We start from the raw sequence: 16961 nt of genomic DNA on the forward strand, positions 1-16961 counted from the left end.
GAAAGTTGTTGCACAGTACCACAAAACATACAATGATATTTTATTACTGATTTAGGTGTGAATACGAATAGACTATGTGAGAAAGGCTTGTGCTGTCTGTAAAACTGTTCTGTAGTCCTCTTCCCTGTCACTGCTGAGTGGTAGTTGAATCATAAAGCAATCTTAGAATGCTTTGGAAGGACAGTTGTTTTGATTTTAAGTGTGCTTCAGTAGCTTAGCATGTTCATGTGTCTTGTCAATTTGCTTTTACAGGAATACCCATTCATTCTTGATGCTTTCCAAAGAGAAGCCATTCAGTGTGTCGATAATAATCAGTCTGTGTTAGTATCTGCTCATACGTCAGCGGGAAAAACTGTGTGTGCTGAGTAAGTATCAGTGTTTTCAAATGAAATAGTCAAATCACTTAATTATTTTAGTCATTGAAAGTTTCCGTCTGTATTCTGCAAATAAGGATGGTTTTGCTTGTTAGGTAACCTGTAGTTTCTTTTTCTTGCCTTCATTAAAGCATTGAAGATTTTTAGTACGTTGTTTTAATAGATGTAGTCAAGAGCCGTTCTTCCTTTGTTCCCATTGTTTGGGAAAATATTTTGCTTATCATCGTTAAGCATGATGTTACTTGAGGGTTTTTCATAGACATCTTTTTATCAAGCATGACTCCTGTTCCTACTTTGCAGTTAGTCTCTTTCTCAGTCAGTGTGTCTGATTGAGTTTAGAGACACAATCTTTTTTTAAGTTCCTTTTCTTTTTGTATTGAAATGATGTGCAGTTTTGCTTTGCTTTCTTTTGTATATGGATTTTTTGCCTTTTCCTGCTAATGTGATGAAATGTGTTTCTGGGTGTTCAGTGAATCATCCTGAGATAAATTCCATTTGGTCGTGATGTATAATTGTATTGTTGGATTAATGAGTTAAAATTTTTTTTTTTTAAAGATTTATTTATTTATTATGTATACCGTGTTCTGTCTGCACATATGCCTGCAGGCCAGAAGAGGGCGCCAGATCTAATTACAGATGGTTTTGAGCCACCATGTGGTTGCTGGGAATTGAACTCAGGACCTTTGGAAGAGCAAGCAGTGCCCTTAACCTCTGAGCCATCTCTCCAGCCCATGAGTTAAAATTTTATTAAGACATTTCACATCTTCATTTCTGAGGCGCATTGGTTTTTTATTTATTGTTAATGTCCTTTTTGTTTTTGTATCAGGCTGATATTTGATTTTTTTTCTTAATCTAGCTGTGGGGGTGGGGGGGGTGTCTGTTATTTTGATCTGACAAAATCCAGCTTTTGATCTCATTGTTTTTTCTTTGTTCTGTTTCCATTTCGTTGGTATATACTCACTTCATTTACTTACTTTCTTCTCCTGTTTCTTAAGGAAGATGAAGTAGTTGTTTTGAGACCTTCTTTTTTTTTAAGAGGCATTTAAAGTTTATGTAGTTCCACAGATTATTTTTACTATTAGTGAAATGTTTTCCTTTTTTAAATGACATGTCTTTATATAAAAAGACATTATTATTTGTTGATGCTGATCCAGATTTTCCTACTGATACCATTTCTTTCTTCATGAAGTGTGGGGCGTTTGCCAATCAACTCCACAGTTCCCCAGAGTTTTCTTGAGTGATATTAGCAGGAAATATTAGATAGAAGGATTTGGATTATGGAGATAAACAGAAAAAACAGGATAGCCTGGAGAGGGCCTGGAACCTATTCCAACGGCCCCAACTGTCTCTGCCCCAGGGTTTTTATAGAGCCGCCAAGGGGTGGAGCAAAAGTCCTCCCCGCCCCCCCCAACATAGCCAAGTGCAGACCATGTCAGACACCTGCACTCAGGCCCGTGGTCCTGATCATCCTCTCCATGCAGACCTGCTGGGTAAAGCCACAAGGAACCTGAAAACAGGCTCCCACAATGGAGAAATTCTTGAAGTTTTTATTTCAGTACAAGTCTCCTGATAAGAAACTGCTTTAACATTGTAAAAAATATTGCTTGTTCATTTTTTCACACATTTCCTCTCTGTTAATTTTTTAAGTCTTCATTTTGGTCTGCATAATTTTTGACAAGAAATCACTCTGATCCTTACTTTCTTCTGGATGTGATGCATTGCTTCTCTTTGGCTGCCTTGAAGACTTTATCTTTATCATTGTTTAAATGGTTTGTTTTATTTTACATATGTGTTTGTGTGTCTCTCTGTATATGTATGCCGTGTGTGTGTGCATGTGCGTGTGTGCATATGTGCTTGCTTATAGATGACAGAAGCAGATGTTGGATCCTTTGGAACTGGAGTTACAGGTGGTTGTAAATCACCACATAGAGGCTGAGAATTGAACTTGAGTCCTCTGGAAGAACATCAAGAGCTCTTAACCATTGAGCCGTCTCTCCAGCTCTCTTAACAATTTCTTTATGCTACACTTTGTTTTTTATATTCTTCCATGTTTTGCATTCCTTGTTGGGTTTGTTTTCATCTGTTCCCGAGTCCCATTGAGGAGTCTGGTTCTTAAACTAGACCACGGTGTTGGCTCATGCTCTGTGTTCTGTTAAATTTCTAATGTCTTCAGATTTTACTAGTCTTTTGTTTCTTGAATTGTTGGATTTTCCATTAATTTTATCAAATGACTGTTTTAGATATTGTAGTGGTGGTTTTGAACTTTTTGATGGAAGTTTAATTAATTTATTTTTATTTTTTTGGTGCTGGTCATAGTCCTAGAATCAGACAATTTTAGCTATTAAAGGATTTTTTGTTTTTGTTTCATGTCTTCGTCATTTTGAAATTTCCATTTAGGCCCAAGAATTGTTTCATAGAATGTTTGTTTCTATTTTTCCCTAGGTTTTTGTTGTTTGTTTTGTTTTCTTGTTTGTTTGTTTGTTTCTGGTTTTTTTCTGAAGATAGAGTTTCTCTGTGTAGTCCTAGCTGTCCTGGAACTTTCTCTGAAGACAAGATAGCCTCCAACTATCCTAGTTGAGGATGCACCTTCTTTTGCCTCCTGAATGCTGGGATTAAAGGCTTGTGCCACCTATTCCTTCTACTTTTATTTTCTATTTATTTTGTGTTTTGCCTGTGCCCATGGAAGTTGGAAGAGGGCATCAGATCCCTTGAAACTGGGTTGTGAATTATCATGTAGTTGCTAGGATTTGAACCATGTTCTCTGTAATAACAATCAGTGCTCCTGACCCTGGAGCCATCTCTCCAGGTTCTCTGTAATAACAATAAGTGCTCCTGACCCTGGAGCCATCTCTCCAACTGTTTTGTTGTTGTTTTTCTGGTTTTTAATTTGTAGATTTTCTGTTTGTTTGTTTGTTTGTTTGTTTCCAGTGTTCTGGGACCAAACCCAGGACTTTGTGTTTGCTAGGCACGTGCTCTACTATTGAGCTACATCCCTAACCACCTCAGTTTTCATTTGCTTATATTGTTAATAGTTTACATTTCCATATTGAGATTGCCTATTTGTGGAATTATTGTCTTGTTTGTTTTTAATTCTTAGAACATAGTTCCCTGTGTTTTAAGGGACATAGTTTTAAAAGTTGCTGTCTCTGTGGCTGCTTTTGAGATGTTCTTCTGCCAAATCCAACCTTTGGAGCCAAACATTCAATTCCTTATGTATACTTTTCCCTAAGTACAGAGTACACTTTTCTGTTTCCTATTCCTTGTTATTGTTGTTGCTAAAAGGTCAGTATTTTAGATAATGCAACATCTCTATGTTTGCTTTTCCATATATGTCTTTCACTGTTACTATTTGATCATGTTTGAACAATACTTAATTTTATAATTCAGAGGATGGCTGGTATGATAAGCATACTTTGTGCAGGAACTATTTAAAAAGTCTCTGCCAGTGTTTCCTCTTAAATCTTAATTTCATGGCCTGTAGTTAAATACTAAACTGAGCTTTCTTTTAAAAGCAAACAAACAATACCATCATATTGAATTCCATTAATACCTAGGAAAGAACTTGATAAATAGAACCTACAATAAGTAAAAAAAGAATTGTTAAATATTACATTAAGAAAAAGAGTACATATTGATGAACTCACTCATGAAACTGTAGAATAAAAATCCACTCCCCTTTCTGTGGGTTTCTTATTATTTGTAGTCTGTGTATGTATAAATAGATGGACAAAAATAATGGACTTTTGGATGCCTGTCAGTAGAACCAAAGGCTTTTCTAGCAAGAAATAGGGTATCCACTGATAAGCCAATTATAGTTTTAACTCCAAGTGACTGTGAGTTAAAAAGTCCTTGCTCAGTTAGACTTCTTCCTTTCAGATAAATCATGATTATAGTGTAATAATTTATTTATAGTAAATAGATTATAAATGAATGCTCTCCAAACTTGAAGTCTTACCTGTTTCTGTATTTTTAGGTATGCTATTGCATTGGCTTTAAGAGAAAAACAGCGTGTAATATTTACCAGCCCAATCAAGGCTCTCAGTAACCAGAAATACCGTGAAATGTATGAAGAGTTTCAAGATGTTGGTCTGATGACTGGAGATGTTACTATTAATCCTACAGCATCTTGTCTTGTTATGACTACAGAGGTGATTTATGTTGTGCCTCACCTAACCTTTCCTTTGGAGTTTAGTCTGTATGTCAATCCAACACTGGATAGCCTGCTTTTTTTCAGATAAAATGTAATAATTATTTGTGAATAGAATTGTTTGAAAAGGGCATAATAATTGTAAAGTGCCCTAGCAGCATTAAACATATCTCTAAATTAATATTTATTACTTCTGATAAAACATACCTTTAAAAGTATTTTTAATACTTATTACTATGACTTGAAATATTTAGTTGGTTTCTTTACATTATATAGAGTTTCAAGAATTTGAATACATTGTTTCATACACGTAGTGACTCTGCTTCATGTTTTGTTTTGTTTTTTACTTTTGTGCCTGGGTATTTATTACAATAAGCAGGTAAATAATCAACTTAAAAATATATACTCACTATTATACTTAACTTTTTCTAATCACTGTTAAGTTTTGAGTATAACATGATTTGGGCATGATTATCTCTTACTGTAGTTGGTACTTAAAAAATCGTGTGTATATGTATTTCTGTGCATGGTGTGTGTGTGGGCACATGTGCCATACATAGTGCATGTGTGAAGGAAGGTCAGAGAAGAACGTCGGGGAGTCAGTTTTCTACCTTCGCCTTTATGTGTTGATTTTGGGGCACTGAACTTAGATCCCACTGAACCATCTCACCAGCTCCCTTATTAGGACTTTGATACATACTTTCATAGTATCATTTCATTTTCATTTACAGTAGTATAAATTAGCTTCCAGTTTGGAGAGTATGTAAAAGGGTAGCTCACTTTTCTTTTTGGAGTTCAATATAAGTTTTTATCCATTCTAAAAACTTTCACCTGGAGATTTTCTTTAACTCTTGCAACTAAAGGCAATGATTATTACAGTGTATCCACATTGTGAGGCAGAAACATAAATACTTTAGGGATCCAGTGTCTTGGACAAAAGTTAAGTAAGTACCTCTCATGTCCTAAAGTGTGGCTCCTGGGAAGATGTTATACAGAGGAAGTTGCCTTCATATTCCAAATAAACAAAAGAGTAGGTATGATAATAATAGTATCTTTGTGGATACCTGATTATATGTATTGAGAAGTCAAAGATACTTAGCTTTATAATATTTAATATTTCCACATAACAAAGTTATCAAAAATTCCTTGTTGGTAACAAACAGTATTTGTCTAATTATTGGATGTTATGTTAAAGTCCTGCTAAATCTGTCTTCCCTCTTGTAGATTTTGAGAAGCATGCTGTATAGAGGTTCTGAAGTAATGCGAGAAGTTGCTTGGGTCATATTTGATGAAATTCATTACATGAGAGATTCAGGTATACTTTTCCGTGTTGAGATATATGCCATGCATTCCCCTCACAAATGCCATTAATGATTGTGAATACGAATTGTTGGGCTTAGTTTCAATTTTCATGTGCCTAGAATTCTAGTATACTACTACATAATCAAATTGTGGACAACATGGTAAGATATTCCCAGTAGGACTTAATTAAAGTTTAGTTCTTTAAGTAGTAATGTTCATTGGGTAAAATTACACACATTCAAGTAAAGCAAATGGAATTAAAAAGTAGTTTGCTTTTTTTTGGGTTTTTCGAGACAGGGTTTCTCTGTGTAGCTTTTCGCCTTTCCTGGAACTCATTTGGTAGCCCAGGCTGGCCTGGAACTCACAGAGATCCGCCTGGCTCTGCCTCCTGAGTGCTGGGATTAAAGGCGTACGCCACCACCGCCCGGCAGTAGTTTGCTTTTATAGTACTCACCAAGCCAGACCCGGCGCATGCCTATAATACCAGCACTTGGGAGGCTGAGACAGGAGGATGGGGGAGGCAGAGGTAGGAAGAAATGAGATCAGTGAGTCTAGGCTACATAGCAAGACCTTGCTTTCCTCCCTCACATAAGAAGCTCAGTAACTATTTAATTTTTTAATTTTTTATTTTTTTGGTTTTTTGAGACAGTTTCTCTGTGTAGCTCTGGCTGTCCTGGAACTCTCTTTGTAGACCAGGCTGGCCTCGAACTCACAGAGATCCACCTGCCTCTGCCTCCCGAGTGCTGCACCACCACCGCCCAATTCTCAGTAATTATTTAATGGGAAAGAATTTATAAAACTTGTGGTTTACAAAGATAACATTGGTAATTTTTAAGTTAATTTAGTTTTATAAACCTGTGACTCCATATCTGTAAAAAAAAAGAAGGTAGGTATGAAATAAATAAGTAAGATGAAACTGCTATAAATATATTTTTCCTCAGGCTGTTACCCTACCACAGTTAAAAAAATAAATGTAGAGCCGGGCGTTGGTGGCGCACGCCTTTAATCCCAGCACTTGGGAGGCAGAGCCAGGCGGATCTCTGTGAGTTCGAGGCCAGCCTGGGCTACCAAGTGAGCTCCAGGAAAGGCGCAAAGCTACACAGAGAAACCCTATCTCGAAAAAAAAAAAAAAAAAAAAAAAAAAAAAAAAATAAATGTAGTTGTAGATTGGGGTATACCAGAAAATCTGACATTTAAAAGCTAACGTTTAATATGTACACACCTGAAGTCAGATTTTTTATTTTAAAGAACTGAATTAGTCTATATCTGTGTTTCTCAACCTTCCTAATGCTGAGACCCTTTAACATTGTTCCTCGTGTTGTGGTGACCCCCAACCAAAAATTATTTCATTGCTACTTCATAACTAATTTTCCTACTGTTAGAAATTGTAATTTAAATATCTGTTAATGTTTCTCCCTGGTGTCGAGACCCACAGGTTTCAAACTGCTTGTGTGTGTGTGTGTGTATATGTATATATATATATATATGTGTGTGTGTGTGTATGTATATGTATATGTATATATTGTATATATATACATACATATTGTATATGTATATATTGTATGTGTATATACATATATACACATATATGTGTGTGTGTGTATATATACACAATATATATATATTCATGATAATATAATGTAAGAAAACATCAACACTTACCTTTGCCAAATTCATACGGATACTTTCAAACACATTTTCTATTTGCTTTAAAAATGATGGGTCTGGGCCAGCTAGTGGGTTAAGGCCCTTGCCACTAATACTGGCAACCTGAGTTCAATCCCAGGACCTGTGTCTTTTTTCTTTTTCTTTGTTTTTTTTCAAGACAGGGTTTCTCTGTGTTCCAGGACACTGGCTGTTCTGGAACTTGCTTTATAGACCAGGCTGGCCTGGAACTCACAGAGATCCACTGCCTCTTCTTGCCATGTGCTGGCATTAAAGGCGTGTGCATCACCATGCTCAGCTGAGACAACTGACTCTCAAAAAGTTCTCTTCTAACATCCAAACAAGTGCCATGGCATGCGCACACCCACACACAATCTAAAAACATTTAGTACTCCAAAGAATCATGTGATAAGCAAATTTAACTGTGATTAAAAGAAGTTAAATATAATATGTGTAAGTGCTAAAAATAAGTTGATTATTAAAATTAATATTCAGATGCAAACAGGAAAACAAAAATTACATGGAACAAAGAGCTGTTACTTTTTGAAACTATGTATTCAAAACTTTGAAATTGTATAAAAAGCCCAACTAAGTGTTTTCAAGTAATTAATAATAATAAGTATTAAAATACTTTTTAAAGTATCTTATTATAAAACAAGTAATGAATATTAATTTAGAGATAGATTTATGTTACTAGGACATTTTAACAGAGCTATACCCATTTCAAATCTACTATTCATCAGATCCATTTTTCCCCCAGAGGTCATGAGGGTAATTTGGGTAACATGGCATACGGGATAGTAACAGCATATCTCTCAAATGTGTTGCTGTAGTGTCCTAGGCGGCATTAACCAATAGTAGAAATACTATTAGCTGCCTTGGTACTGGGCATCTTGTTTGTTAGGGAAGGATACAGTCTGGAACTGCTTTTTCAGAGTTCATTCTTCATGAAGTGACTGCATGAAGTGACTGCATGTTGTATCTACTCTATCGATTCATGAACTGAAGTAGGTTTCAGTTATGGTCTGTGGCCAAAAATATGCTTGTTTGAAATGGTTTGCATGTTCAGTTAGTAAGCCTAAGAGAAAATAATTTTAGTTACTATCACTTAGCTAACACTGAATTTCAAACTACATTTGTGTTTCTCAGAGCGTGGTGTAGTATGGGAAGAAACTATTATTTTGCTGCCAGATAATGTCCATTATGTCTTTCTTTCGGCTACTATTCCAAATGCTCGACAGTTTGCTGAATGGATTTGCCACCTACATAAACAGGTACTTTCCTACACTTTTTATGTCTTCATTATTTTAAAATGTTGCTGATTGGGCTTGCCATACCCTTCTTATACATTTTCCTGATGCTCTTAAGGATAAAGAAGACAGTTTAATGTGAATCTACTTCTTAAGTCAAGCAGCTTCTCAAAATGAGTGGGCTCATTAGAAATTGTTGTTTCTGAGTTCCACCTCCACTCTAGTGTAGCTAAGGCTCTAAGAGTTGGTCTTTGGAGTCTGATCTCCCAAGCTAATCCTGATGACAGTACATTTGCTCTGATAGTGAGCTACAAGAACACAGTAAAGAGTTTTTCTAAGGTCTTGGACCAGAAAATCCTGCTCATGTCTTGCATGTTTGATTTGGTAGTTGATATGTAAATGTGTTCACACTCACTATTCACTGTTTCTACTTTGACTTTCTAGTTCAACTTTAATGTTTGTATAAATAAGACTTTGCAACAGGCGGGCGGTGGTGGCGCACGCCTTTAATCCCAGCACTCAGGAGGCAGAGGCAGGTGGATCTCTGTGAGTTCGAGGCCAGTCTGGTCTACAGAGCGAGATCCAGGGAAGGCGCAAAGCTACACAGAGAAACCCTATCTCGAAAAAACAAAAAAAAAAAAGACTTTGCAACAAATACTTGTTTCTGAGTATTGATGAATATATTGGTTTTAGTTTGCTGCACACTGTTACTCTCATGAACTTATGTTTATATCTGAGCTCGTAGCTTCTGTAAGATGGAAGCCCAGTGAATTTCCTGAGAGAGCTAGATCAATCTGCTGTTTTAAAAAGCCTTTGTGCTACAAGAGTTTCGTTTGGTTTTTATACATCAGTATTGTATTGTATCACAGTATTAGGCCTTGTTGTCTGTAATTACAATACTTCAGATGAGCCAGTGGATAGTGGAAGTCCAGATCATAATGTTTGGTCTTGATTAGGGAACTGGTAAATTAAGAAGGTGGTAGTATGAACTAGGAGACCTATTTTTCCCCCCACTTTTCACTTGCCTAGCTTTTAAAATTATTTGAAAGTGTTAAAATTTTTGTTGAGTAAATCAAATATACATTTTTGCCTTGAAGAAATAAAATTCTCTTTAATTTTTTCTTTTTGCAGCCCTGCCATGTAATTTATACGGATTATCGACCTACTCCATTGCAACACTACATATTTCCAGCAGGGGGAGATGGCCTTCACCTCGTGGTCGATGAAAATGTAAGGGAATAACGCCTATGTCTATATAATGTCATCTTTCATATGTTGCTTTCCCTTTAATTTTGAGTTGGAGAAAAATATTAACCACTCCCTCCACACAGACACACGTTTTTTTGGATTCAAATACTTCACTCGTCAAAAAGGATTATTTAAAAATATTTTTCTTTCTGATACTGTGTTTGATGCTGTGGTGGTACTCACATGCAAGCTTGGCCCTTTGGGAAGCTCAGATAGGAAGGTCAGCTTAGTGAGATGCTTGGTTTAAAAACAAATTGTATCTGAGACTTCTTTCTAATGCACGGATTTTCTTACCTTTCTTCCATTCTCTGTATTTGAAATGCCTAGAGAATCAAGGGCTCTGGAAATGCCAGATATGTGTGTCTTCCCATATTTCAGCTCTCCTTTATCACATTTTGTTATCACAGGTCACTTATTTTAAGTGACTTTGGTTATAATTATTGTTGCATTAAACTTTTGTTCTTTGGAGAAACTTTGTGTTTAAGAAATGTTGCCGGGCGGTGGTGGCGCACGCCTTTAATCCCAGCACTCAGGAGGCAGAGGCAGGCGGATCTCTGTGAGTTTGAGGCCAGCCTGGGCTACCAAGTGAGTTCCAGGAAAGGTGCAAAGCTACATAGAGAAACCCTGTCTCGAAAAACCAAAAAAAAAAAAAAAAAAAAAAAAAAATGTTTGCTATGGGTAAATATTTGTGAGCCACCATGCGGGTTCTACCCAGGCCCTCTGCAGGGGCACAGATACTGTTAACCACTGACTCATCATCTCTGTAGCCTATGTTATATACTTGAAAGTTACATGGAAAAAACTATGATTCTAGGGTGACTTCAGAGAAGATAATTTTAATACCGCGATGCAAGTCCTTCGAGACGCAGGTGATTTGGCCAAAGGAGACCAGAAGGGACGGAAAGGAGGAACGAAAGGTAATTTGGAACTCAGTACTTGCAAATTGAATAGCTAGATTACTCTAGTTTGTATTTTATCTGTTTTTTGATGACAAAATTGGATGAATAAAGAGCGATCTGTTTTTCTTACATGACATTAATTTAAATATATATAGTGTACACTTTACCCACATAGAGTGGTTAATTAGTGGGTTTGGGTATATTCACATGATAACTCCATTGCCAGAGTCAGCTTTAAATTTTCATAACGTGAAATTGACTATTTGAAAATGCGCATCTTCATACTTTCTAGTATATTCATAGAACTGTACAGCTGTCCCTACTTTCTGATCTTAGAGCATTTTCATTAGCTCCTCTCTCCTAGAACCATGTGCATCCGCACTCATTCTTCATCTTCTTTTCTCAGTGTACCATAGACTGAGGGCATCACTAGTCTGTTTTTCTGTCTCCGTGAATTTGTCTTTTCTGGTTGTCTCATGAAAATAGAATCATGTTGTCTTTTGTAGCCGACTTCTTTAAATGATATAAGATTCATATAATTATATTATGTGTCTATATGACCAAATATTAAATATTCTGTCATGAGAATCCCAGGGAGTGGTGGTAGAAAGTAGAGAGATATATAAGGCGTGAGAACCAGAAACTAGGTTTTGGCTGGTTAAGCATTTGGCTGGTTAAGCATGTTATTTGAGTGGATATGGAGTTGTTTCTATTATTTTGTTGATATGAATAATATGCTTTAACATTTTGGCTTATGTTACAAGTTTTTGCGGGAATTATGCGTTTTCTTTTTTCCTGGGTAGGTATCTAGAATTTAGGAATCATGGGAAGTTTAACCTTTTGATTACTGCCAATTTATTTCCCAAAGTAGCTACACCATTTGCCATTTTTCATGCTATTCCTTTGAAGAGTGTGTCTGAGTATCATTTTCTTGTGCGTCTAGGATACTTATGTGTCTATTAGTTTATAATCTTCCTAGTAAAAGTAAAGTGGTATTCTAGTGCACTCTTCATCTCTCCTGTGGTCACTGAGGTTGAACTTCTTATTGGGTACTTTTGGCACCTCACAGGATGTCATAAAATAGCTGTTGTAATCCTTTGTCTATTTAAAAGGTTTTTGTTCTTTGTTTCATTTTGGTTTTGATTTGTGTGGGGTTTTTATTGTTTTGTTTTGTTTTTTCTTTTGGTTTTTCAAGACAAGGTCTCTCTGTATAGTCCTGGCTGTCCTGGAACTCTCACTCTGTAGACCAGGCTGGCCTCAAACTAAATCTGCCTGCCTCTGCCTTCCAAGTGCTGGGATTAAAGGCTATGTGCCACAACGTTCATTAAAAAAAAAAAAATTGGTTTTTAATTTATCTTATTTATGTGTATATCTGTGTGTGCCTTTGGAGGCCAGAAAAGAGCATTGGGTCCCTTGGAGCTAGACTTAGAGGTGTTTGTGAGCTACTTGTCATGAGTGCTGGAATCCCAACTCTGGTCCTCATGATTGAGTAACAAGGGCTCTTAGCTGCTGAGCCATTTCTCCAGCGCCCCTATTGTCTGACTTTGAATTGGGTTGTCTCTGTTGAATTATAAAAGTTCGTGTATTCTGAGTAGACCTATATCAAATAACTTGAGCTTTGGTTTTTTTTCCATATTATAGTAGACTTGGATTAGTTGTTCACTTACTGCTCTTATCTATTAAAGCACAGAGTTTTTCATGTTGGTGAAATCTAGTTTCACCTTTTTGTTATAATTGCTTCTCCTCTTAATGTCATAGCCAAGAATTCTCTATCTAATCAAGATTGTGAAGACCTTTTCTTTTTTCTTTTTTTGGTTTTCTGAGACAGGGTTCTCTGCATAGCACTGACTGTCCTGAACTCATTATGTAGAGCAGGCTGGCCTCGTATTCACAGAAATCCACCTGCCTCTGCCTCCTGAGTGCTGGGGTAAAAGGTGTGCGTCACCATGCTTGACTGATCATGAAGATCTTTCTTATTTTTTATTGTAGGTTTTTTTTAATTATTTTATAGTTACATTTAAGTCTATTGTCCATTTTGAGTTAATTTGGTATGTGGTTTATTTACCCTTTGCAGGTCCATCAAATGTGTTCAAGATTGTGAAGATGATTATGGAAAGAAATTTTCAACCTGTAATTATCTTCAGTTTTAGTAAGAAAGATTGTGAAGCATATGCTCTTCAAATGACTAAATTGGATTTCAACACAGGTATTATATAATTTCCACATGGTTTTAATGTTGCATCTAAATTAGTTTAAGACAGATTTCTAGTCATACGTCTGCTGTATAATACTAGCATACGCAATTTACTTATAATCATAATAGATAGTATGTACTCTGAACCTTTGTAAAGCTTTATAAGGTTCTCTCAGATTCTTCCCCTCCGTCTCTCCTTGGGCCTGTCACATGCTGGGCAAGCACTGTACCACTGCAGCTAAATCCTTGGCCTTCTCCTAGTTCATAGGAAGCTAGAACTACGTAGCTCTATATTAAAGCCAGAGAACATTACTGAGAACCATTACAGTCATACCTTCTTGTAGTTCATTATTATAAACCCAGTTATTCTGCATCTGTCTCTGATTCATTAAGGGTGGGTCTCTTGGTTAGAACTTATTGAAAGCACTGTCCTTCATTCTTACAGCAGTCTAGACCCACTTTTTTCCTCAAGCATGCTGAATTTCTCAAATAAGACATTTAACAAGTGTGTGTATACATACATATATATATTCACTGTAAATGTACCTTACTTAAAGTTATACAGCTGGATAGTAGCATATCCTAGCCAAGACTGCCAGCCCAGGGGTTATTTATTTATGTGCCCTTCAATTTTCTCTCATAGATGAAGAAAAGAAGATGGTTGAAGAAGTATTCAATAATGCAATTGACTGCTTGTCTGATGAAGATAAAAAGCTTCCTCAGGTGAGTTAGTACCAATAAGTATGGATTTTAGCAGATATTAACTCATAGTGACTAATTTATTACACAGTTTGTCTATGCTCTCAAATACCTTCATATATGTTTCAAATCCTGAAAAACTGCCAAGCAAGATTTTCTGTGTGAAAGAATTTTTCTCTTAAGAGAATACATAGCATAATCTAGAAATTATATTTCTGTATAACAAGAATTTATTGTTGATTTTTTTTTTTTTTTTTTTTTTTTGTTTTTCTGGAGCTGAAGACCGAACCCAGAGCCTTGTGCTTGCTAAGCAAGCCCTCTACCACTGAGCTAAATCCCCAACCCCTATTGTTGATTTTTAAGTCATTAAATTTCTCAGTTTATAAGAATTTATAAGACTACTGAACAAAAGAGTATACCTAATGAAAATTATGTATTTTTTAAGAAATAAACATCAGCTGGATGGTGGTACATACCTTTAATCCCAGCACTCAGGAGGCAAAGGCAAGTGGATCTCTGTGAGTTCAAGGCCAGCCTGGTCTACAAAGCGAGTTCCATGACAGCTAGGACTGTTACACAAAGAAACCCTGTCTGAAAAAAGAAAAAAGAAAGAAAGAAAGAAAGATGATAAATGAACATCTGCTGGGCGGTGGTGGCGCACGCTTTTAATCCCAGCACTTGAGAGGCAGAGCCAGGCGGATCTCTGTGAGTTCGAGACCAGCCTGGTCTACCAAGTGAGTTCCAGGAAAGGCGCAAAGCTATGCAGAGAAACCCTGTCTCGAAAAACCAAAAAAAAAAAAAAAAGAAAAGAAAAGAAAGAAAGAAAGAAAGAAAGATAAGAAATGAACATCTACTTTGCTTTAATCTAATTCATACTTTTCCTTTGACTGTTGGAATTGACTGGGCATCTAAAATATGCTGATACTTAGGTGCCACTCCCAGGGATTTTGACTTAATCGGTCTAGTTTGAATCCCAGTTGGTAGATTCTTTAAAAAAAAAAACTTCCCATATGATTTTACTGTGCATCCAAAGTACAAAACTACCCTGTTGACTAGATAGTGCAGGAAGTTAGAGTGAGGCAACTTGAAGGTGATGTGTTGTGCTAATGAATATGTTGGTTTGTAAAGGATTTAGGTTAGCCTACAATTACGGGGGTATGTTTCTTGGCATTTAAAATGGTGTTTTAACTTAGAAAAATTTAAAATCCTTTCCCTCCAGGTGGATGGTGGGTATTGAATGGCTGCTCCGTGGCTTGTTGCATTTTATCCTAAAACAGTTAAAATGTTGGGTTTGGCAACCTTACTGAGGATGCGCTCTTCATTTAGTCTTTTGATTTTAAAGGAAATGCATTTTATAATTTAATGTTTCATGATGAGAGTTGGAACTGCCAGGATCTTCTGTGTTTATTAATTTGGTTTTTTAAGAGGTAAGGGTTTGCTGCACTCAGTGACACTCCTGCCTCGGCCTCTGGCATAGCTGGGACTGTAAAGTGTGACCCTCCATGTCAGTTTACAGACAGACTCTGCTGACACAGCTTAGACTTGTGTGGGAGATGAAGTTGCAGTTTACAACTTACTAAGTTTACAGCTTTGAGGAGCAGAATCCTTGTATGTATTTAACACGGCTCTCTGGTCAAGCTAGGCCACAGTTGTATTTCAAGTTGAATATGGGTTCGTTTTTTTTGCTTTTCTTCTGGGAAATCTTAAAGTTTCCTTAAATCTAAATACCAATGTTTTCTTCTTTAGTTACCTATTTTCCCAAGTTTAGCGTTTTAAATTCCCTTTACCTTATAACGTAACATTATTCCAAAATTACAGGTTGAACACGTACTTCCTCTTTTGAAACGGGGGATTGGTATTCATCATGGTGGTTTACTTCCTATTTTGAAGGAAACTATAGAAATTCTCTTTTCTGAAGGATTGATAAAGGTATTGTTTTATTTTTTATGTCTCAAAATTGTGTTGTATGAACAATGTAACTTGATCAAACTAGTGACCATTGTTTATAGGCAGGCTTGTTGTTGATGTTTGATTTTACAGTGCTCCACCACCCAGTCCCTATTGGCAGATTTTTGGGATCTTGTCTTGTCCTGTCTTGTCTTTTTCCATCTCGTCTTTTTTCTGACAGTGTCTTACTTACTCTGTAGCCCAGGTTGTCCTCCAACAGCAATCCTGCTTTGCCTATTGTGTGCTGGGATTATGGGTATGAAACATCCTATCTTGCTAGCTTTGTTTTATTTGTCTGCTTTCTAAAAAATGTGTTTGTATAGAACGCCTTAGGGAAGTGCGTTACTTTAGGTGATGAGCTGACTACACATGGTGCCCTGCCAGTGTTACACCCCTGGAGTGTAGGCAGAAGAAGTTACTTAGTGTCTTAGGTGGTGACACCGCCTGGCTGCAGCACAGTTGTGCAGAGTGTGCTGTTGGCTAGACTGGAGGCTGACTGGATGACTGCTCCTCTCCCTCATTGACTGATTCAAGGCGGAGCTGGATGCACACTGTTTGCTATACTCAGGAAAAGGATGCTTTAGGATAGTCGATTGAACTCAGTGGGAGTCTAGTTTGATCTTTGTTAAAAAACTTGACTGATGGGGCTGGGTGATGGTGGCACACACCTTTAATCTCAGCACTCGGGGGGCAGAGACAGGCGGATCTCTGTGAGTTCGAGGCCAGCCTGGTCTACAGAGTGAGTTTCAGGACAACCAGGGCTACACAGAGAAACCCTGTCTCTAAAAAACAATCAATCAAAAAGCCTTACTGCCTATACCCAGAAATGGGATATTAGAAATGCGAAACAACTTTAGAGTATAACCACTTCTGTGTGTTTTACCTGAGAGTCCTTAGCCTTATGAAGAATATTTAAAAGAAATACTTAAGTATTTTAATGAAGTCTTAGTACTGTAGTAAGTCCTTGTTGATGTTCTTCTATAAATTATAAATTTTGCTAAGCTTAACTATTAGTGGATCATTTTTCAAGAGTATTAGTGATAATTACAGGCTGTTGAATTCAAGTAAAATAGTTTTAAATAAAATAAAAGAAGAAAGTTCATCCTGCTCCCTATTTCCCAGAAATGTTCACTAGCATACATTCAAACATAGGACTTTTTTGCAAACAGAGGTTATTTTATCACCAATGTTGTTTTGGCATATGGATGGTTCCTTTTTTAATGACTAGTATTCCTT

General features: G+C 36.7%; 1 protein-coding gene across 1 annotated transcript in view; it reads left to right on the top strand.

The window, feature by feature from the left end:
* The window catches only part of Mtrex (Mtr4 exosome RNA helicase), a 78532-nt gene that overhangs the window by 16447 nt on the left and 45124 nt on the right, over window positions 1-16961 (top strand). Inside the window, exons 5-13 of the mRNA XM_028884460.2 lie at window positions 253-365; window positions 4348-4522; window positions 5746-5836; window positions 8638-8762; window positions 9870-9968; window positions 10801-10903; window positions 12960-13091; window positions 13723-13802; window positions 15597-15707. Coding sequence (XP_028740293.1) covers window positions 253-365; window positions 4348-4522; window positions 5746-5836; window positions 8638-8762; window positions 9870-9968; window positions 10801-10903; window positions 12960-13091; window positions 13723-13802; window positions 15597-15707 — 1029 coding nt within the window. The remainder of the gene's footprint in view (window positions 1-252; window positions 366-4347; window positions 4523-5745; window positions 5837-8637; window positions 8763-9869; window positions 9969-10800; window positions 10904-12959; window positions 13092-13722; window positions 13803-15596; window positions 15708-16961) is intronic.

Source organism: Peromyscus leucopus, chromosome 11 (assembly GCF_004664715.2).
Source record: "Peromyscus leucopus breed LL Stock chromosome 11, UCI_PerLeu_2.1, whole genome shotgun sequence".
NCBI lineage: Eukaryota > Metazoa > Chordata > Mammalia > Rodentia > Cricetidae > Peromyscus > Peromyscus leucopus.